The 22,842-nt window shown below is 37.0% G+C and overlaps 2 protein-coding genes across 2 annotated transcripts in view; both read right to left on the bottom strand.

Annotated features, from left to right (window-relative positions):
• TMEM126B (transmembrane protein 126B) overlaps nucleotides 1–22,842 on the bottom strand; it is a gene marked incomplete at its 3' end in the record, with an annotated part of 38,966 nt that overhangs the window by 7,409 nt on the left and 8,715 nt on the right.
• Nucleotides 3,096–12,345, bottom strand: TMEM126A (transmembrane protein 126A). The gene is made up of 5 exons (NM_001261136.1): nucleotides 12,231–12,345; nucleotides 9,845–9,937; nucleotides 5,444–5,637; nucleotides 3,937–4,051; nucleotides 3,096–3,328 (listed from the first exon to the last, which is right to left on the bottom strand). The coding sequence occupies exons 2-5, from the start codon at nucleotides 9,928–9,930 to the stop codon at nucleotides 3,136–3,138; spliced, it is 588 nt and encodes a 195-aa protein (NP_001248065.1). The 5' UTR covers nucleotides 9,931–9,937; nucleotides 12,231–12,345; the 3' UTR covers nucleotides 3,096–3,135.

Below are 22,842 nucleotides of genomic sequence, written 5' to 3'. Positions count from 1 at the left end.
TTGGGAAATGTGCAGCTGATAGAAGAGGGTTTGGGTAGGAGATTGGCTCTTAACTTCATAATAAATATACAGTTGGTTATTGTATTATTCAGAACTTACTAAATCCAGTCAGTTTCTTATAATTTTAAGTGTATTCAGTGCCTGTGAAGCCAGGCAGCCAAGAGTATTCCCACTGGCATAAAACTTAAGTGCTGATGCTCCTACAGTACAGCTAGTTATAATTCCAGAACCAAAGGCACCAACATGATTTGGTGACCTTAACTACTACTTTGATAGAACAGACTGGGTAATTTACTAATAATGAGTCATTATCTTTTTAATATGTGATTACCTAGTTCAGCATTCTGAATGTGTAGTTTAAGGTCTCTCTGATTTAGTAAAATTTTAAAGCTAAATACTCTGATGACTCTTGAAAGTTTAATTGGTAGTATGACATTTATAAGTGTTTTTTCCCCCAGACTCACAGCCAATACAAAGTTTTGAGACTCTAGTAAATGTTAATATTTTTGCTGCTTTTCTGAGCTGTTTTTTTAATTTACTTACCATCTAATCTAGGGACCAAAACGGGAATTCTTCCCTTAGAAATTTGTAGTGTTATGTTTGGCCAGCACAGTATTTTTCAGATTTGAATTTCAGTACCTTTATGTGTAGCCTCAGTACTCTCAACACCAGTCACTCTTTATTGTCTTAAAATACTCCATACTTTTTGTTGACCCAAAATTGTTGAATATTTTGCTCAGTTTTCACAATGAACTAATTGAAAAGTGTAGTTACTGTGTTGTAAACATTTGTGTAGTTCTGTTAATATACTGATTTGAATTTTATTTATCTCAACTTCCTTTAGCGTCTGCCTCCAGATTTTGTCTTTGCTGTATACCCACTGAGATCAATTTCCTAGACCCCTCTGGCTCTTAGTGTACTATGGTTTGGGCTTTATAAAATATATTAATGTCTTAATTTAAATAGAATGTGAGCCCTCTTTTTTTTCTTTGAAGCCAAATAACTACACACAGTAAATTATAAAATATTTAAATAGTTTGTCTACTGTGTCTAGACTGAAATATTAAAAATTGACTTAGGGTAGTTTACTTCAGGTGTTAGCTACAAATGACTAAATGTCCTTAAATAATAGCTACAAATGACTAAATGTCCTTAAATAATGCAGATATCTGCTCTCTGAACAAAAATTTTCGCAAGGTAAATTTGTAGCAACAGACTTAACATGCTTTATTGTTTATGTTGCCCATTTCTGCTAATGGAAAAGATAATTTAAAAATATGTGGCAGAGGACAGAATAGAAATACTTTTTGGTTACAGAAACCATTGTAAACTCATCCCCATTTATACATGGTATTATGCTAGGGAGTAATTGGACTAGGAATGTTTAAAGATAAGTAAGGAAACAACGTGTGCTCAGTTGTCAAAGAACTTAGTTATATCACTGGACTTTGAACTATCTAAGTTGATTACACAATTCTATATTCTTAAGGAGTCTAACTGGGTACTTGGGTTAACATCAGAAATTACTTTTAATTCATTGTTTTTTCACTGTGATGAGTAGAACTCTGCTTTTAGTAAAAGTGACAGAATGTAGGTAAAATGGATGATTTGGGGTCAGAGCTTTTCATCTTAAAATAAACAGCTGTATTGTTTTGCCCTTTAAACATTATATATTTCTTTTTTTCCCTAGTTGTAAAAGTAAAACATACTATTTATAGAAAACTTGGAATATCCTGAAAGGAATCAAGAAGAAAAGAAAAATCACCCTTATAACTATAAGCCGTAGAATATCCACAGTAAACATTTTGGCATGCTTCCTTCCTTTCAGTCTCTTGTGCATACAGATTCTTTTGCCTCATAACTGGGATCATTTTCTATATAAGTTTGGTAGATAATACATTTTATGTGCCTGATGAAAGAACAAATCATCTTTGGTTTCTGAAAAATTGAGATTGTATTTTGTTAATTTCACATAAGCTTTTCATCTTTGGCAGCACTGCTTATATTTTTCTTTAAACAGACGTTAAAGGCCAGTTTCACTCACAAAGATGCCTTTTCTAAATTATTATATATAATTTTAAGCAGCATAAGATTACTTAACACATATGTCACTATTTGGAAGTAATAGTTAAGAGATTCATGAATAATCTTGGATGCCACTTAAAATTTTGTTTGGTACTTTTCTGTGATGATTGGCTTGCTTCATAAGAAAGTGTTGGTTTAGATCTACGCTGTCCAATACTGTAACCATTAGTCACATGGCTAAACATTTTAAATGCATTAAAATTAAAAATTCAGTTACTCAGTTGCACTAGCCACATTTCAGGTGCCCAGCAGCTACATAGGCTAATGGTTAACATATTGACAGTGCAGATATAAAATATTTCCATCATCACAGAAAGCTCTGTTGGACAATGCTGATTCAGTTGCTGTCACAAAAGAAAATGGTTTAGAGAACTAGGATGAGAAATGTTAGGACAACAGAAGAAAGCACATCAAAAATTTAAATGATCTTAGGAAATCAATCAACTAGGATATTTCACTGAGGGTCAGAGAGATTAGTTGATTTTGTGATTCTAAATATCCTACAATAAATGGAAGCGTGAAAGACTACCTAAACTAAAAATACAGCTTTCCAAATAAGGTGACTCGAAGTAGGTAGATCTATATCATAATAGCTGAAGCTGAGCCTGAATGACTCAAGAAGATGGCTGATTTAAGGAAGGTTGTTAAATCAGTTCTAAGAATCTATGGATTAATAATTTGAATTGAGAAAGTGAATTATAAGTAACATTTGGTATAGTGTATGGATATATATTTTTTCATTTTTTATTCCCGTTTGGCATTATGAAGTCTTCAGTGTAAAATACTATATAGTAACTTTTTCCTCTTGTGTACTACAGACCAAACTCGATACCTAAGGTAAAAGAGTAGAGCAAGCAAGGTAGAAGAGACAATACTGGGCAAACTAGTGAAGTTAAACTTGTTTAACTGGGTAGCTTTTACTTAGATTCAGCCTTTTGTTGTAGGTCCCAGAATTATCCTCATGTGATAAATTACAAGTCTATGTTTATGTATAACATTAGACATAAACTGTTTTTACCATTTTATTTTTGTTTACATATTTGTTTAAAATCAGTGAATTTCTTGGCCAGGTTCAGATAACTGAAGGGCCTTTATAAGTAGTTTATATTGTTTAGACCCAAGGTATGCTGAAAACATTGTCTGGAGCATAATAGGAAATAACATCATTCTAAAGACAGGCTTAGAAGTTCTAATCCAGTAATTTAAGATGTTCCCTTTGTGTGGTAACAGAGCTGATTGATACCTGTAAGAAAACATTGAGATAGTTCAATAGAAAAGATTGTTGTATCAAGTGGCAAACCTATCTATGATATATATTAGTCCTAGAAGTCTTAAGATGAAACTAAAGATTAAGGTAAAGGTCTTCAGTGTCTGTTAATCCTAAAAACTGTTTTATTTTGTTTCTTTATCCAGTTTGCTTCAAGGCTATAGCATAGATTGCTGATCCAAGAGTTCAACAGAGAATAGCCAGAATTATTTTAGAATAGAAGGCTAATACAATAGCTACACATTTTCTGATGGAATTTTCCTTTAGTGCAAGTGTTCAAACTCATCCAAGATAATTATTTATATGACAGAAGTTTCATGCATAATACTCTTTGCAGCTTTGTAGTTAGTTTAGTATTCAGTACACAAATTAACGTTAATAGCCTGAACTATATACCAAGTAGAACTGTTTGAAATTCTTGATAAGTAGCATTTGATTGTAAGAAGAAACAGGTCTTGCTAACTTCTAAACAAGAGGGTAACATTGCCTTTGGTCTAAATGACTTAAAAACAAAATATATTTGCTGCTTTAAGTTGTGAGTTTTATAGGTAATCATATATTATAAAAAGTTTTTCATTTCCTACCTGGCTGCTAGGCTACCATTTACAGGTATAGCCAAGAAAACAGGGTACAGACCACCAACAACAAGACCTATCAGTCCACTCCGTGTTACGGTACAGGTTTCACAAGCCAAATCACCTAGGAAATAAATTAGTTCTGGACATGAAGGTTATGATAATCAAGCAAACATAATTTAAAGAATGTAAGATCCTCTTTTGTGTATCACAGATATTTTTCAGGCAATATATCAAATGTAATTCTACAAAGCATGATAAAAGGTATAATTCCATCTATGAGTAACTTAAAATAGCTAGGAATGATTGATAAAACTATTTTAGGAAAAAAAATTCTCTAATTTGTTCTGAACGTAGAAACAATAAGCTCATGGTTTGGGCTGCTGCTAGCTTTCTGCACTTGTTTTTTATCAACAGACCTGGGCTAATATTTTCACTCAGTCTGTTCAATTCAATGGGCAATTCAGTCTGTTCAATTCAATTCAAATAGTTCAAACAATTTCTGTGATCTCCCTTGATCACAGAAATTGTTTCCACTGGTCATGGGAATTAAAATACTCGTCCAATTTAAACAAATTTGGAGCAGCACTTAACAGAAAATAAAATTTAGATGGACTGGCTTCGCTAGCACCCATGGTAATATCTTTATTTGAAATCATTAATCAAAAGATTTTTTATGATTAACTATACTCAAAGCATTCAGCACACATGGTAAATTTTCAAAAGGAAATCAATTCTCCATGTATTTGATAAACGTTATATATGCATTTAGTGGTTTAAGAGATTTACTATATAAAGAGTCATATTCTCATAAAAATATTTTCCCCCTTTAAGGAACTTCTCTATAAAATATAAATAAAAAATCTAAGGTAGCCAACATATTATTTATATATATTTGTATATATATATTTCCATATGATTTTCATATATATATCCATATATATATATAGATTTCCAAATATTTCTTACTCTAAATGAGCAATGAGAAAGATATGTTAGAAAAAGGAAAGTACTGCCAGGTGCAGTGGCTCACGCCTGTAATCCCAGCACTTTGAGAGGCCGAGGCGGGTGGATCACCTGAGGTCAGGAGTTTGAGAGCAGCCTGGCCAACATGGTGAAACCCTGTCTATACTAAAAATACAAAAAAATTAGCTGGCTGTGGTGGTGGGTACCTGTAATCCCAGCTACTCAGGAGGCTGAGGCAGGAGAATCGCTTGAACCCAGGGAGGTGGAGGTTGCAGTGAGCCAAGATCGTGCCAAGGCACTCCAACCTGGGCAACAACAGCAAAACTCCATCTCAAAGAAAAAGGAAAGTATTTAGAACTGCTGTATATGTGCATCTTGGTTGGTAGACCATGCTAATATGAATTACTTGCCACAGAGAGGCTAGCAAGATTTCATCTTATCTAAACACTGCATTACAGCATATAGCTACCTGATATTAATAACTATGGACTAAAGCTGCAAATAACATATACTAAGGCAAACTCTTTGGTGATAGTGAAGTAGAATTTACCTGTATTCAAAGGAAAACTTACAAAACATCTGTAAGTTAAGTCTGTTGTAAGAAAAGGTATCGTTGCCATTGGCAAGCCAGCAGATATACGAGCCTTTGTCACATTCAAGATGCGTCGAAAAAGACTGTTTGCTATGAGGCCACAAAAAGCAGCATTTAATCCAACATAAACTGATCCATTTTCAAGTAGATTCCTGAAAGGGTGAGAAGAAAGAACTTTTTCTTTGGCTTTATTGTGTGTGTGAGCTTTCCCGATTCTGACACATGTTACAGAACTTAATAGGACTTTGGGAATACACTAACTGGATATAACATCTATCCCTTATAGAACCAAAATCTTAAAAATTGCTTTATGTATAGGTTTTTGCTCTTCTCCCAGCAGCCAGTGGGTGCCTCTCCTTTGAGCTCCCATAATACTTACCTCTCTAGCACAACACATTACAAGACAGTACTATCTTATATAATCACTGATTTACATGTCAGGCTTCTACACTAGTCTTTAAACAACTGGAAGACAATGGATACAAAGATGTATTCAGCCTGACACAGAAGATGTTCAATAATGTGGAGTTAATATGTTTCACTCTTCCCTGAAACATTAGTGTCAGGATTGGGAGTACTAACATTTAAGCAACACCCTATGCTAGGTACTTTATAATAACCCATTGATGAGAAATAAACTGATGTTTTGAGATAGTGGTAGAACTGGATTTGAAGCCAAAGTTATGTATGAACTTTTAACCCATGTCCTATGCATTCTTTAGTTTTGGGAAAAAGTAATGCCTAACATGATTGCTGAATATTGAAAATATTGACTCCAAACTTTTCAGACTACTACTTAGCTTTTTTACCGCTTGCATTGCTATCTACAATACAGTCAATCTTAAAATTTCATTACTCTTAACTAGCCATAGTAGCCACACAGTACCCCCTCTAACTTCTATGGCTTACACTCATCTAAAATAGCTCTTCTGGGAACTCTAAGCTTCCTACATTGTATAAGGTATTACTTTTCTTTTTTTTTTTTTTTTTTTTAATTTATTTATTATTTTTATACTTTAAGTTGTAGGGTACATGTGCATAACATGCAGGTTTGTTACATATGTATACTTGTGCCTTGTTGGTGTGCTGCACCCATCAACTCGTCATTTACATCAGGTATAACTCCCAATGCAATCCCTCCCCCCTCCCCCCTGGTATTACTTTTCTTATCTGACACTGCAGTCATGATGCCTATCATTGAGAACCCCACTGTATGCAGCAGACTCAGTGCTAAAGGCACAAAAATTATCTTCTATCTTCAAGGTTAACATAGTTAAATATTACTGGAGAAGAAAGATATGTAAACGAGATAGAAGTCTATGAAAATGCTCATGGTAGTACAAGACAGCGGCAGTTCAGGAACTTGGGGTACATAGATGATAATTAGTGATGAGAGCCTGGAGAACCTACCAACCACAAAAACCATGTAAATGTGAAAAGCCTATGTTTTTTTTGTGGGGATTGGGGGAATAAAAAACTTGAACACTTCCTCTAAAATATTATTTCATCATAACAATCATGTGAAATGTATATTATCCCCATTTTAAATCCCAATGCTCAGGTAAATAATTTGCCTATATATATATAATACATATAAAATACATATATACATATGTTATATATAAGTCCATTTGTTTACAAGTATGTTACATATACAAATAAATAAAAAGTAGTACAAGTGAAATCTGCATAGCAAACTTTGCTCTCCTAACCAGATTTTTCCCATAGCTAAAGTCAAAATTTTTAATTAAAAATTAGCACAGGCCAGGCGCGGTGGCTCAAGCCTGTAATCCCAGCACTTTGGGAGGCCGATACGGGCGGATCACGAGGTCAGGAGATCGAGACCATCCTGGCTAACACGGTGAAACCCCGTCTCTACTAAAAAATACAAAAAACTAGCCCGGCGTGGTGGCAGGCGCCTATAGTCCCAGCTACTCAGGGGCTGAGGCAGGAGAATGGCGTGAACCCGGGAGGCGGAGCTTGCGGTGAGCTGAGATCTGGCCACTGCACTCCAGCCCGGGTGACAGAGCAAGATTCCGTCTCAAAAAAAAAAAAATACAAAATTGTTACCTAGCAGCCCCTTGCCAGTTTTCCAAAAAAGCACCTGTACCAACTAAAAACTCATGACTTTTTGATAAGACATAACACAAGAAATAGACATGAAATAGCCCAAATTTAACAAACGACAAACATGTACGTGAAAGTATTTCTGTAGATCAGAAAATGAAGTTTTTGATATTAAGAAAGCTCCATACACTGGAGGACATGCCAAGTAACTGTTAAATACCTGATTAATAGTCCAAGAAGAAATGAAGATTCAAACTTAGAAGATAAAATGGGAATGAAGAGAAAAAATAGGAACAAGGCAAAGATAACAGGAGACTGTCATCTGCCCAGTTTAGATGCCAATGATGGCAAGCATTTATTGCCTCTAAACTAAATTTTACTTTGCAGTTCCATATATTCTTTCTAATTTGGTAAAGAACCCAGTGACAGCCTACTTTCTTTTCTTGAAAGTTGCCACCGTCTACTCTTTTTTTTGAGACAGTCTTGCTCTCACCCAGGCTGGAGTGCCGTGGCATGATCTCGGCTCACTGCAGCATCCGCCTCCTAGGTTCAAACTATTCTCATGCCTCAGCTTCTCCAGTGGCTAGGACTACAGGCACGCGCCCCCACACCTGGCTAATTTCTGTATTTTTAGTAGAGACAGGGTTTTGCCATGTTGGCCAGGCTAGTCTTCTCCTGACCTCAAGTGATCAGCCCGCCTCCGCCTCCCAAAGTGCTGGGATTACAGGTGTGAGCTAGCAGGTGTCACACCATTACAGGTGTGACTCTTCTTTTGTCAGTCTCACTTTCCCTATCTTGCTGGCCTGGAAACATGGACATAGTTCCTTTTTTGCTTTAAAAGTTTTTGTTACCTCAGGAAAACAACTAGAAGGGAGTGGAGTTGGACTGTGGGGATGAGGGTGAAAGAGTTTTTAAAATCTCACCAAGTTCTTACTACTAGCCGCTTTTTTTTTTTTCCCCTCAGAGATCCTTGTTCTGAACACTACTGGGCTTGATTTATAGGTTCTTCCTGATTAAGATGATAAGTGGCAGCAAGATGGGGATTTGTTCAGTTTTTATTCCTGAAGATAGCAAGATTATGCTTCCAGAATGTATTTTAAATCCATCCTCTTTTCATCGCAACTGTCACCACCCCTACCATCTCCACTCACTAGGATTACTATGCCGGTTTTTCTACTGGTCTTTGTATTTCCTTTCTTTCCTATCTCGAATCTGCTTTACAAAAAGCAGCTGGAATGTTCTTTAGAAATGCTAAAATCATTCACCTGCTCAAAACTATTCTTGGTCCTTATGCCCACTTCCTTAGTACTTCAGTAACAATGGTTACTCAAGTACCACAAGCCTTGGCTATCTTGTGGCTAGGCATATGCCATTCCCTCTACTTAAGACACTGTCCCTCTCTCCTTCCCAGGTGGCTGCTTTTCATCCTTTTATATTCAGAGAGACCTTCTTGACTGTCAGCAAAGTGTAAGACATTTTGTGGAAGTACACAGCTGCCTGGCAAAGATCAGTATGTTCCCTATATTGGTTTTTCTCTTTAACAATATATATATATATTTTTTTGAGACGGAGTCTTGCTCTTGTCGCCCAGACTGGAGTGTAGCGGCGTGATCTCGGCTCACTGCGACCTCCGCCTCCTAGGTTCAAGTGATTCTCCTGCCTCAGCCTCCTGAGGAGCTGGGATTACAGGTGCCCGCCACCACGCCCAGCTAATTTTTGTACTTTTAGTAGAGACGGGGTTTCACCATGTTGGCCAGGCTGGTCTGAACTCCTGACTTCAGGTGATCGACCTACCTTGGCCTCCCAAAGTGCTGGATTACAGGCATGAGCCACCACGCCTGGCCCTCTAATAATATCTTAAAGATCTTTAGCCATGATCCTATTTCTCTGACATTCTCTATCTTGCTATGTGTATTCTATGGTACTCTTAGACTGGTAAGCATACTGACAGAATGAACTGGAAACAAAAGACATTTTAAAAGTTATTTTAAAGTTTTGTTATTTAAATGGGTCTGTAAATGTTTACATTTTACCATACTCCAAGCCTAATGGAAAAACTCAAAACATTGTACAGTTAGATATGTTCAAAGACATGAGTTCCAGCCTCAACTTCCACAATTAGCTATGTGATATTGAGCAAAATGGTTAAACGCTCTCATCCAGGCAAGAAAAGGGCAATTTCCTCCTGACATTCCGTGTTGTTTATACTCAAACTAGATAAATTTGAGATAATGAATCAATGGTGAAAATCCACCTGATAAAAGGTATTTTTAAATTAAGAAGGGATCTTACCTTTCTGCCTCTGGAAGCTGGTTAATTTTTCTGAATATATCAACAATTATGTTTTCCTTGGTATTATTGGATTTATGATTTTCCATTTTGAACCTTAAAAAACATGAAGATATCATTTCTCAAGAATTTATAGGAAGAATTTTAAAAACCTTCTGAAGACTAATACTGTATGTTATAAAAAAAAAAAATCTAAGTGAAACAGAAACCAGAACATGAAAAGCAACACATAAAGCTTTTAGGAAATACAGAATATCTTCATAATCCTTGAAACTATTTCCTAAACAATTCACAAATAGCACTAAACATTAAAGACTTATAAAACTAACAGTACTGAGGTTAAGAACCTACGGTTATCAATATATACCATAAAGAAAAGCTAGTGTGGGAGAAAATGCAATACAACTGACAAAAGAGTAGTTAGTACCCAGAACATACATGGAACTACGTATCAACACGAAAAAGGTAAGCAGCCCTATGGAAAAACTGACAAAATATTTGAACAGGCACTTCACAAAAAGTTAAACAGCCAATAAACATGAAAATATGCTCACCTTCATTATAATTGGGGGAACAACCCACAGTGAGATACCAATAGGTACCCATAGGTTAGCTAAAATTAAAATCTGACAATTCCAATTATTGGCAAGAACATGGAGTAGCTAAAACTACATTCTGTGTACAGAATGTGGGGTAGCTTTACCCAAACTGTACAGTCACTTTGGGAAAGAATTTGGTATTATTTAGCAGGTAGAAGACACACATACCTAGCAATTTCATTTCTAGGTATACCCGAGATCAGGGCTGAGCAAACTTTAAAGGGCCAGATGTAAATATGGTAGGCTTTGCAGGTAACATACAGCTTTTGTTGAATATTTGTTTTTTAAAAAACTCTATAAAAACATAAAAATCATTCTTAGCTGGTTGGCTGTACATAGGCAAGCTATAGGCCGCATATGGCCTACATGCCAATAGTTTGTTGTGTCTGTACTAGTTAGGGTGAAAATGTCAAAATTAAGGGAATAGTGAATGATGAGTTTTAAATGAAAGATCTGGCTCATTAAACAAGTTTCAGGGTAACAGTTAAGAAAAACAAAGGCTGGGCGCAGTGGCCTGCAATCCCAGCACCTTGGGAGGCCAAGGCAGACGGATCACCTGAGGTCAGGAGTTCAAGACCAGCCTGGCCAACATGGTGAAACTCCCTCTCTTCTAAAAATACAAAAATTAGCCAGGCCCGGTGGCAGCTGCCTGTAATCCCAGGTATTCGGGAGGCTGAGGCTGGAGAATCTCTTGAACCTGGAGGCAGAGGTTGCAGTGAGCCAAGATTTCGTCACTGCGCTCCAGCCTGGGTGAGAGGGCGAGACTCTGTCTCAAAAAAAAAAAAAAAAAAAAAGTTCAGGGATAACAACAAAGGAAAACATGGTTTTATGAAACCAGATTTTCTCATTTCCTACAACGTTACAGGCGCTCGTTTAAATATTTATTGCTACCTGTTTTATATCGATAAGAGGTCATTTGGAAATGTTGAGTACACTAACATTCCATATCTCTAGACTTGAAGTTAACCTAATAAGGACAATGCAACCTTAGAAATTTAGGTCTAGGTTTCTGGTAGTCAAATTTTTGAGGGCCTTGACTACAATAATGGTAAGACACAATCCCTGCTGTACAGGAGCTCTGAATGATTTTGTGTATGGGGTAGTGGAATATATATAATCAAATTCAGTATGTATATATTGTACTGAGCAGTATATACATATATATGAAATGTATGTGTAATATGTCAGAAATAAAAGAAGTGATTTCCCCAGTATATTCTGCCCAATGGTATCACTACTTTTCTTTGCATATTGGTGAGGTTCCAAGTCCTGTGAAATACCCATTTCTACACTGTGTGTGTCTAGTCACCCTTAATTCAGTAGAAGTCCTGACTGGGCAGCCCCTGTGGGCATTTTGTCTCCGATATTAATAACAAATACCTATCAAAGACAACGCCGCCTGTAAAAACTACAAATATTTCGAAAGATTTTTGTGTTACCTATCTCATGTCATTCTTGGGAGAGCTCTGAGAGATAGGCAATGTGGGGCCCATCTGAGAGATAGGTAAAGTGGGGCCTCTGAAAATTAAATTTGGCCGTGGTCACCTTGTAAATTGACAGTAAACCTGGGATTAAATTCAATCTCAGGCATTTTTCCCTTCTATTGGGTTAATTTAAATATAAGGTCTTTCCTTCTAGAGTGCAAAGTGAAGAGACAGCACCAAAGGGCCAACTACACTTCTACTTGCTCTCATTTACGCGCAGCGCTGCTGGTAGCTAGCGTGTTACTGCGCCGTGCTTCTCTTGACACCGGGACATTTACTTCACCCCCTCCCCCGTAATACCAGTACCTTATGCTTTCCTCCCAGCAGCCTGCGGGTGCCTACTCAGTTCTTCCTCAGCCACGCCGGAGGTCACTGCCACCTTTGCTCAAATTGCCTGGGCGCAGCCATCTTTGGCTGACTCGTGACGCGGCCTGGGCGGGCGCCGGGTCGCGGCTGCTGATTGGACTGCGGGACGGACGTTGCGTCCAGGAGCTGCTTTGGGCTGAGAAGCTTCCGGCTCTAGGAGGTGCGGGGAAGCTAAGCGTTGAGGTTTGTTTGCCTGGCATAGAGTGTGCTCATTTCACCTACTCTTGCCTCCAGGACAGAGCTTGTAGAAATTGTGGCATTTCGAGATATAAGTTGGGTGACTCTCAGCCTCTTCCATTGAAAACATACCTCGGGCATATTAACTTCCTGCTCAGTAGAGCCTACTTACGTTGTTGGCATGGGGTAAATGAAAACTGCACAGCTCTTGGCATAGGATAGCTACTCAGGTTAAAAATAAGTCAAAGGGGAAATATTTCTTGGCTCTATCGATTTTCTACTCTCTCTTGGAAGTTAAGCTCTCTGTGCCATGTTTTGATCTGTATTGATTGCCCTACCATAATCAGCACCTCAGAGCTGTAGCTTATTTTTCTGAGGATTCTTCGTGTGCTCCAGAATACTGCTTATTTGGAAGCAGTGTTGGGTGAAAGTCATCTTATTTCTTCTTGCTTTTTAAGTATAAATACTAGAAAATTTAAAATTATATATGTGGCTTGCATTATATATCTATTGGACAGTGCTGTTTAGAAGGTACATCTATGGCGGGAACCCGGGAGGCGGAGCTTGCAGTGAGCTGAGATCCGGCCACTGCACTCCAGCCTGGGCCACAGAGCGAGACTCCGCCAAAAAAAAAAAAAAAAAAAAAAAAAAAAAAAGAAGGTACATCTAATGCTCTCCTCCCAGCAGCCAGTGGATGCCTCACCAAGCCTTGCTCAGCGGTGATGGGGCTCCCTGCAACCTTTGCTCAGTTCGCTTGGACTCGTTAACCCAATAGAAGGGAAAAATGCCTACAATTGAATTTTATCTTAACTCTATTAAGATTAGCAGGTAAACACTGTGCCAAAAAATACATAACTAACTGTAGCAATAAATACATGATCATAACACATATCAGAAATCTTATTCTCATCCTCTCAAATTTTTGAACAAGTGATAAAGTGTTACATTGTCCAGATAATTTTTATGCTCTCTGTCCATTGCAGGGTTGCTTGACCATTAGGCTCCATAGTGCCAAGAAGTCTGTAATTGCAGTTTCTAAACTTGCACAGATAGAAAGACTTACTTTCATGAAGGTGTACAAGAAGGAAAATTCCTAGTCTTTGTTTTTTTTTTTTTTTTAGACAGAGTTTCGCTATAGTCCGCCAGGCTGGAGTGCAATGGCCTGATCTCGGCTCATTGCAACTTTTGCCTTCCAGGTTCAAGCGATTCTCATGCTTCAGCCTCCAGAGTAGCTGGGATTACAGACGTGTGCCACCACGACCAGCTGAATTTTTTTTTTTTTTTGAGATGGAGTCTCATTCTGTCACCCAGGCTGGAGTGCAGTGGTGCGATTTCGGCTCACTGCAAGCTCCACTTCTTGGGTTCACGCCATTCTCCTGCCTTAGCCTCCCGAGTAGCTGGGACTACAAGCACCCGCCACCACACCTGGCTACTTTTTTTTTGTATTTTTAGTAGAGATGGGGTTTCACCGTGTTAGCCAGAATGGTCTCAATCTTCTGACCTCGTGATCCACCCGCCTCGGCCTCCCAAAAGTGCTGGGATTACAGGCGTGAGCCACCGTGCCTGGCCCCTGCAGATTTTTTAGTAGAGACAGGGTTTCACCACGTTGGCCAGGCTGGTCTCGAACTCCTGACCTCAGGTGATCCATCGGCCTCCGTCTCCCAAAGTGCAGGGATTACAGGCGTGAACCAGCATGCCTGGCCATCTAGTCTTTCTTTTACTCACTTTGCTTTTCATCTCAAGGTTTTAAGCAAACAAATCACAATATTGTGCTCACTACCTTTGCCTGAATGGAACTTCACTAGGCCTTCTCTATAACTGTCTGTTTCCTAATTATGTGGACACTATAAACCACCATCTTGTAGAGAATAATGGCCAATAGATTGAAACGTTAAAAAAAAAAAAAAAAAAAAAAAAAAAAAAAAAAGCCAGAGTGTGGAATACTTAAAATGCCAGACTAGGAATTTGCTCCCTTTTGTTTGCTTTATTTTCTGGGAAACGTTAGTTATTAAAAACGGGAGTTAAAAAATTCATAGTTACACTATGATAAGAGGCATATGGTACAGAAAAAAATGGAGGCAGTACTGCAGATGGATATTAGATAGGTGCCTCCAAATAAAAATCTCAAGGACATCTCATACTCCAAAGCTGAAAATCACATATGTTTTCCTCTCTCATATCTACTGTTTTCTGTCTCAGGGCTTGACAACACCATCCATTTCGTTGCAGAAGCCAGAAACTTAAGTTCATCTGCATTACTCCCTGCAGACTAATCAGTCATGAACATTGATTGATTTTCTTCCTAGATATTCTTTACACAAATCATCTCTTATTTAGGCAGTGGAAGTGACTCTTTATTCTCACAGATTCCACTCATCTTCCATTCAGCAATTCTCTACATAGCATCTATGAAAATTTATGTTAGATAATTTAGCTGAACTTGGGCTGTGCATGGAAGAGAGGGGATAGAAATGTAGCCAGAAATCAGCAATGTCTATGATACTTGCACCAGACAACCATAAGCTCTTTTTGGAAATAGGAAATAAAGAACAATTTGTCAAAGCATATTTTTCTATTACCAAAAATACATGCAGTTCTTTTGATTTTAAAAGTTTTGAGAAATGCTGAAAGAGAAAAGATAATTTAGTTTCTTATAGCTTGTCTGAACTCTCTAACAACAGAATATTGGCACATAAAATAATCTGAATGAAAGAAAATGTAATTTGACCACTTGTCACTACCTTTATTGCTACTACCTATTATCTCTTACCTAGACTGTCTATAAAATCCTGTGTCACACAGAAAAAATGCTGGGATATGGCTGTGACTTAAATGCTGCATGAATCTGCTGAAAATAGTTGATCCAGGAAGATTCCATACTTTTCAAAGATAATAATCATAAAATAAAAGAGGGACTTCTAGCTTCTGGAAGTGACACAGTAGGTTATGTTGGACAGACCCTGTTGCAAATAACAATTATAAACTCTGGACAAGGAAGAGATTATTTTCGAAGACCCTAGAAAGCAACCAAAATAGCATGAAAACACAGGAGGGTATACAATTCTAGAAAGAAGGGAAAAATAGTGGGTAAGATCCACATTTATCCAGGATTTTTCATGAGGGCATTAGTCTGTGCAGTACATGGGGAATAGTGTGCCAGTATAAAGCAGCATTCTTCCCATTCTAAAAAACTCAGAAGTTGAAATTTGGAAATGCCAGATCAACTGAAAATTGGGGCAGGAACCTTGAAAAGGGAGTCCCAAAATCTGTCTAAAAAAATCCCCTCAAAGCTTTAGCTCACAATATAACAGTACATGCAAGTGGTAAGACCCAAAGAACCCAATGGACAGCAACAGTTGGAAGACTGGAAGAGCTGAAGTGAAATTTCAGCAGTCGTCTGATGCTGGGAAGATAGTGTATTTTTGAATATTTAAATTCAAATATTTGAAATTTAAATATTTCCAAGTTATACAGACTGGGTGAGAACTTTGGACATTCCACTGAGAAACATCTTAGAATTAATGACTACATCCAACGACTAAGGCTTATGCCCTAGAATCAAGGGCAAAATCAACCAAATCAATATTTTTTTTAAAAAAATCAAATTAAGCAAAAAGGAAGTCAAAGAGGAAGGAATAATAAAGATAAGAGTGGAAATAAATGAAAGAGAAAAGACAAAAACAAAAACAATAGATAAAAAAACCAACTGTGATTCTTTGAAAATAATAAAATCAATAAGCCCTGATAAGACTAATCAAAAGAAAAAGAGACCAAACAACTAAATCGTTTTGGACCGAAAGAAGGGACATTAATACAGATTCTACACACATTAACAGGATAAGGAGAGGATATTATGAACAACTTTAACCTAGTGTGTTCAACAATTTAGACAAAATGGACAAATTGCTTGGTCTTGTTAATTGCTTATCTGGAGAGTTACAATTTATTTTTTCTTTTAAATCTTATAACCTACAACCTTGCTAAATTAAATAGGATTTTAAAAATTACATAGATAATTTTATTTCTTCTTTTCCAATCTGGCTAGACTCTCCCATACAATGTTGACTAGAAGCAAAAAGCAGACATTCTTGCATTTTTCCTGATCTTAGGGGGAAGTCATTCAGTTTCCCACCATCATCATGTTAATTATAGTTTTTTTTGTAAATGCCCTTCAAAATCTTAAGGAAGTTCCCTTCTTTTCCTCATATGCTGGGAGTTTTTATCAGGAACAGATGTTGGATTTTGTCAAATGCTTTTTCTGTGTCTATTCAGATGATCATTTATTTCCTTGTTTAGTCTGTTAATACAGTGAATTATATTGTGTAGAGGCTCCACGTTCCCCAGTCATCTTTCTGTGTCCTGACCAAAAATCACAGAGCGCCTTGACTGCTTTGTGACCCAGTCAGCTGCAGTTTTTTCCCAGTAGGCTTGAATCCAAACTGAGACCTTAAAACATTTCTGGGCACTGATAAAAGTATCTAGGTTGTTGCCCAAAACACTAAAATAAACTGGCCCTGAGCCAGATTCCTTAAGCCCTCATATAAACTCCATATCCTAATCCCCTTGTTGTGAACTTCTAGCCTTTTCTCTTGCTGTTTGTGGTGAGGATTGCTGCAGTTCACTCATATAAAAGTTCCCCTAATAAATGCTTTGGACTGATCACCCTGGTGTTTAGGGCTTCTTTCTATGAATCCCAACCAGGCTAGTCTCAGGATGACTCAGGACACTCCCTTGTGGAAACTCCCCTGCTGTCACTTTTGGGGTGACTCCTGCTGTGGGTTTGGTGGAACAAAACATATTGAGTGATTTTTTAAATGTTAAGCCAATTTTGCAAGCCCCGCTTGGCCACGAGGTACTATTCTGTGTACATATTTTTGTATTTGGTTTGCTAAAAGTTTGTCAAAAGTTTTTATATCAATGTTCATGAGGAGTATTAGGCTGTAGTTTCTTTCCTCAAAATATTTTTATCTGGCTTTGACATCAGGACATTGCTGGACTTATTGAATGAGCTGGCAAGTGTTCCCATCTCTTCATTTTTTTTGGAGAGTTTGCATCATATTGTTATTATTTCTTCCTTACATGTTTGATAGACTTTACCAGTGAAGATTTCTGGATCTGAATTTTCCTTGTAGGGAGGATTTAACTACAAATTCAGTACTCACGATAGATATATGGCTACTCTGATTATCTATTTCTTTTTTGAACTTCACAAATCTTCACAAAACAAGATCAAATATTCATTTATTCATTTTACCTAAGTTCTCAAGTTTATTGGCTGAAATTGTTCAAAAATATTTTCTTGTTATATTTTAACATCTGTAGAATCTGTGGTGAAACATCTCTCTTGATATTGGTCACTTATGTCTTCCCTTCTTTATGCCTGATCTATCTGGCTAATTGTTTATTATTTTTGAAAATCTCAAATAACCACCTTTTGGTTTTATTGATTCTTTTCTATTGGTTTCTGTTTTCTATTTTTTTCCCTTTGTTCTATATTATTTCTTTCTTATTCTTATCTAGGATTTGACTTGCTCCTCTTTTTCTCATTTCTTAAAAACGTAGCTGGGGCAATTGATTTGAGATCTTTTTCCCCTCTAACATATGTGTTTATCATTACAAATTTCCAAGTACTGCTTTAACTGTATCCCATAGATTTTTAAATGTTCTGTATATTTTAATTCAGTTCAAAAGAATTTCTAATTTCACTTTGCTTTCCTCTTTGGCCTGTGGATTTTTTTTTTTATACTTTAAGTTCCAGGGTACATGTGCATAACATGCAGGTTTGTTACATATGTATACTTGTGGCATGTTGGTGTGCTGTACCCATCAACTCATCAGCACCCATCAACTTGTCATTTACATCAGGTATAACTCCCAGTGCAATTCCTTCCCCCTTCCCCCTCCCGATAATAGGCCTCGGTGTGTGATGTTCCCCTTCCCGAGTCCAAGTGATCTCATTGTTCAGTTCCCACCTATGAGTGAGAACATGTGGTGTTTGGTTTTCTGTTCTTGCGATAGTTTGCTGAGAATGATGGTTTCCAGCTGCATCCATGTCCCTACAAAGGACACAAACTTATCTTTTTTTATGGCTGCATAGTATTCCAAGGTGTATATGTGCCACATTTTCTTAATCCAGTCTGTCACTGATGGACATTTGGGTTGATTCCAAGTCTTTGCTATTGTGAGTAGTGCCGCAATGAACATACGTGTGCATGTATCTTTATAGCAGCATGATTTATAATCCTTTGGGTATATACCCAGTAATGGGATGGCTGGGTCATATGGCACTTCTAGTTCTAGATCCTTGAGGAATCGCCATACTGTTTTCCACAATGGTTGAACTAGTTTACAATCCCACCAACAGTGTAAAAGTGTTCCTATTTCTCCACATCCTCTCCAGCACCTGTTGTTTCCTGACTTTTTAATGATTGCCATTCTAACTGGTGTGAGATGGTATCTCATTGTGGTTTTGATTTGCATTTCTCTGATTGGCCTGTGGATTTTTTAGAAGTGTGTTAGTTTAGCAACAGTTCCAATTTTCCAGATACCATTTTGCTATTGATTTCCAATTCAGTTCCATTCTGGCCAGAAAATATACTTTGTATGATTTGAATCCTTTTAAGTTTATTGAGATTTATAAAGTAGATTCTGGTCCATCTTGGTAAGTGGTCCACATATGCTTGTAAATAATGTATACTCTGCTGTTGTGCCAAGAATTCTAAAAACATCAATTAGCACAAGTTGGCTGATGGTCATTATCCTTTCTGAATTTCTACCAACTTGTTTTATTAATACTGAGAGAAGGTTATTAAAATCTCCAACCATTATGAGGATTTTCTGTTTCTCGTTTCAGTTCTATTAACTCTTGCTTCACGTTATTTTCAAGCTCCATTATTGTATGAATAAACACTTAGGATGAATTGATCCCTGTATAATTGTGAAATAACCTCCTTATTTCTTGGTAATATTCTTTGCTTTGAAATTCACCCTCTCCCTCTCTCCCTCGCTCCCTTCCCCTCTTCCTTCGAGTCAGGGTCTCACTCTGTCACCCAGGCTGGTGTGCAATGGCACAATCATGGCTCATTGCAGCCCCAACCATCTGGCAAGTGATCCTCTTGCCTTAAGCACCTGAGTAGCTGGGACTACAGGATACTATGCCCAGCTAACTTTTTATTTTTTGTAGAGACAGGATATCACTATGTTGCCTAGGTTAGTTTTGAACTCCTGGGATCAAGCAATCCTCCAGACTTGGCTTCCTAAAGTGCTGGGATTACAGGCATGAGCCACTGTGCTTGGCCTGTTTGATATTAGTATGGCCACTCCAATAACTTTTTTTTTGATTAGTGTTAACACAACACAGCTTTTCCTATCCTTTTAACCTATTTGAGTCTTTAGATTTCATGCAGGTTTTCTTTTAGACCATATAGCTGGATTTTGCTTTTTATCTAAATTAGGCAATTTCTGACTTTTCATGGGGGAGTGTTTGGACCATTTATGTTTAATATGATTTTTATATTTTAGACTTTAAATCTATCAGCTTTCTATTTGTTTTCTATTTGTCCTATCTGTTCTACATTTCCTTCTGCCTGTTTTTGGACTAATTGATTTTTTTTCCATTTCATCATCTTTCGTATCCTACTAGTTATAATTCTTTTAAAAAATTGTAATGATTGCTTTAGCATATATAGTACACAGGTAGTTTCCTAAGGCTATCTTTAGAAAGTACCACAAACTGGGTGGCTTAAAACAACAAATTTATTCTCTCACTGTTCTGGAGGCTGTAAGTCTATAATTAATGTATTGGCAAGGTTGGTTTCTATTGGAGGCCCCGAAGGAGAATCTGTTCGATCCTTCTCTTTTAGCATCTGGTAGTTGCCTGCAGTCCCTGGTGTCCGTTGGTTTATAGATGTGTCATTCCAATCCTTGCTTTTGTACTCACGTGGTGTTTCCCCTTATGTATTTGTGGCTTTATGTGGACGTTTTCCCTCTCTGTTGTGTTTGTGTACTCAAATTTACCTGGTATTATAAAGACATCAGTCATTGGATAAAGTTCATCCTAATCCAATATACTGCATCTTAACTTGATTACATTTGCAAACACCCTGTTTCCACGTAAGGACATATTCACAGGTACAGAGCTTAGGATTTGAACATATGTTTTGAAGGGGCCAATTCAACCCCCCCAAGAGTATCTTTATCATGATCTACTTTCAAGTAACATTATGTCACTTTATGTATAGTATTAGAATTTTATACCTTCATGTCTTCCCTTCTAGTCTTTGAGTTATTGTCATACATTTACTTCTACTGGTTATAAACCACATAATATAAAGTCATTTGTTTTTGAAACAAGTTTTTAAAATAAGGACAATTTATATTTACCCACAGATTTGCCACTTCTAGTGTTCCTCATTTTTCTAGATTTCCATCTGATATCGTTTTCCTTCTATTTGAAACACTTCTTCAAGATTTCTTAGAATGCAAGCCTTCTGGTGATTCATTATTTCACATTGTGTAAGTCTAAAACAGTATTTGGTTGCAGGATTTTTCTGTTGTTGTAGTAAAAGCACATAACATTACATTTACCATCTTAACCATTTTTAACTGTGCAGTTCAGTAGCGTTAAATATATTCACATTGTTATGCAACAGATCTCTAGAACTTTTTCATCTTGCAACGCTGAAACTCTATACCCACTAAATACTAATTCCTCCTTCCCATTTCTCCCAGCCTTTGGTAACCATCTTTCTACTGTATTTCTATAACTTTGACTACTTTAGGTACCTTGTATGAGTGGCATTACACAGTATTTGTCCTTTTGTGACTGCTTATTTTGCTTATTTCACTTTGTGTAATGTCCTCAAGTTTCACTTATGTTGTAGCATGTGGAAAGATTTCCTTCTTAATGCTGCATAATATTTTGTTGTATTATACCACATTTTCTTTATTAATCTATTGAAGGACATTTGAGTTGCTTCCGCCTGTTGGCTATTGTGAATAATGTGCACAGGTCTCTTCAAGATCTTGTTCTGAATTGGATATATATCCAGAAGTGAGAATGCTGTACTGCATGGTATTTTCCTTTAATTTTTTGAGGAACCACCATACTGTTTTCCATAATGGCAACATTCACAACACAGTGCACAAGGTTTCTAACTTCTTATTTTCTGTTTTTTGGATAGTGGCCATCCTGATGGGCGTGAGGTGATGGTTTTGATTTGCATTTCCCTAATGGTTAGTGATGCTGGTGTCTTTTTATATGCTTAGTGGCCATTTGTATATATCTTTTTTGAGAAATGTTTATTCAAGTCCTTTGCTCATTTTTGAAGTCAAGTTATTTGGTTTTTGTTGTTCAGTTGTAGAAGTTCCTTGTATATTCTGAATACTAACCACTTATCAGATGTACGACTTGCAATTATTTTCTTCCATTCTTTAGGTTTCCTTTTCATGCTGTTTTTTATTTTGACACACACAAGTTTTTCAGTGTGATGTAGTCCCAATTTGTTTGTTTTTGATTTTGCTACTCGTGCTTTTGATGTCGTATCCAAGAAATAGCTGCCAAATCCAATGTCCTGAACAATTTCCCCCAAGCTTTCTTGTGGTAGTTTTGTAGTTTGCTTTGTCTTTGGGTTCACTAATCTTTTCTTCTGCAATGTCTAATCTTGGGGAGACTTTGGAGTGGATTTCTTTGTTCCTGTAGTGAAGCTGGTGGGGTTTAGGGCTACCAAGATTCAATTATTCATGTTTATTAATGTCAGTTTGCCTGTTTTTTAGAATGATGAAGCTAGGGGAGTATGGGGTATGCATCTTTGGAAGACTCTTTTTTTGTTTTTTAATGAAGCTGAGGAAAGTGGGTGAACAAATTCTATGAAATTCAACCACATGTGTAAAATACTATTTCTTCATTATTAGATTACTATTTAAACTTGAAAATTCAAAAACTGAATAGTTAATGCAGGATAAAACAATTGTACAAAAGCAGAGAGAAAATCAGTACACAATACAACCCAAGCAATGCAGTGCAATGCAATAACACCACAAAAGTGGGGAAAATCACATGGTGAAGGGAGTCAGGGGAAATGAAGAGGTAAGAGTGAAGGTAAGTTCTCATAAGAGGGACCATATCTTAGTTATTATTGTACACCTATCAGGAAAAACAGACAATGTAAACACATTTATTGAGCAACTTCTACATGCCAGGTGTGGTATGGTATGGTTTTATGTACTTTACTCTTTAGAACCACAGTATAAAGCAGTTATTAATATGTTTTAAAACACAGAAAGTTTACATAACTTGCTCAACCTGTAGTATTGAGTGTTGAATCAACATTAGCTGAATAAGTGAATACATGTTTATTCAAATGAAAGATATGTT

The sequence above is a fragment of the Macaca mulatta genome, chromosome 14, assembly GCF_049350105.2.
Source record: "Macaca mulatta isolate MMU2019108-1 chromosome 14, T2T-MMU8v2.0, whole genome shotgun sequence".
Lineage (NCBI taxonomy): Eukaryota > Metazoa > Chordata > Mammalia > Primates > Cercopithecidae > Macaca > Macaca mulatta.
This window is presented reverse-complemented; position numbering and strand designations above follow the sequence as displayed.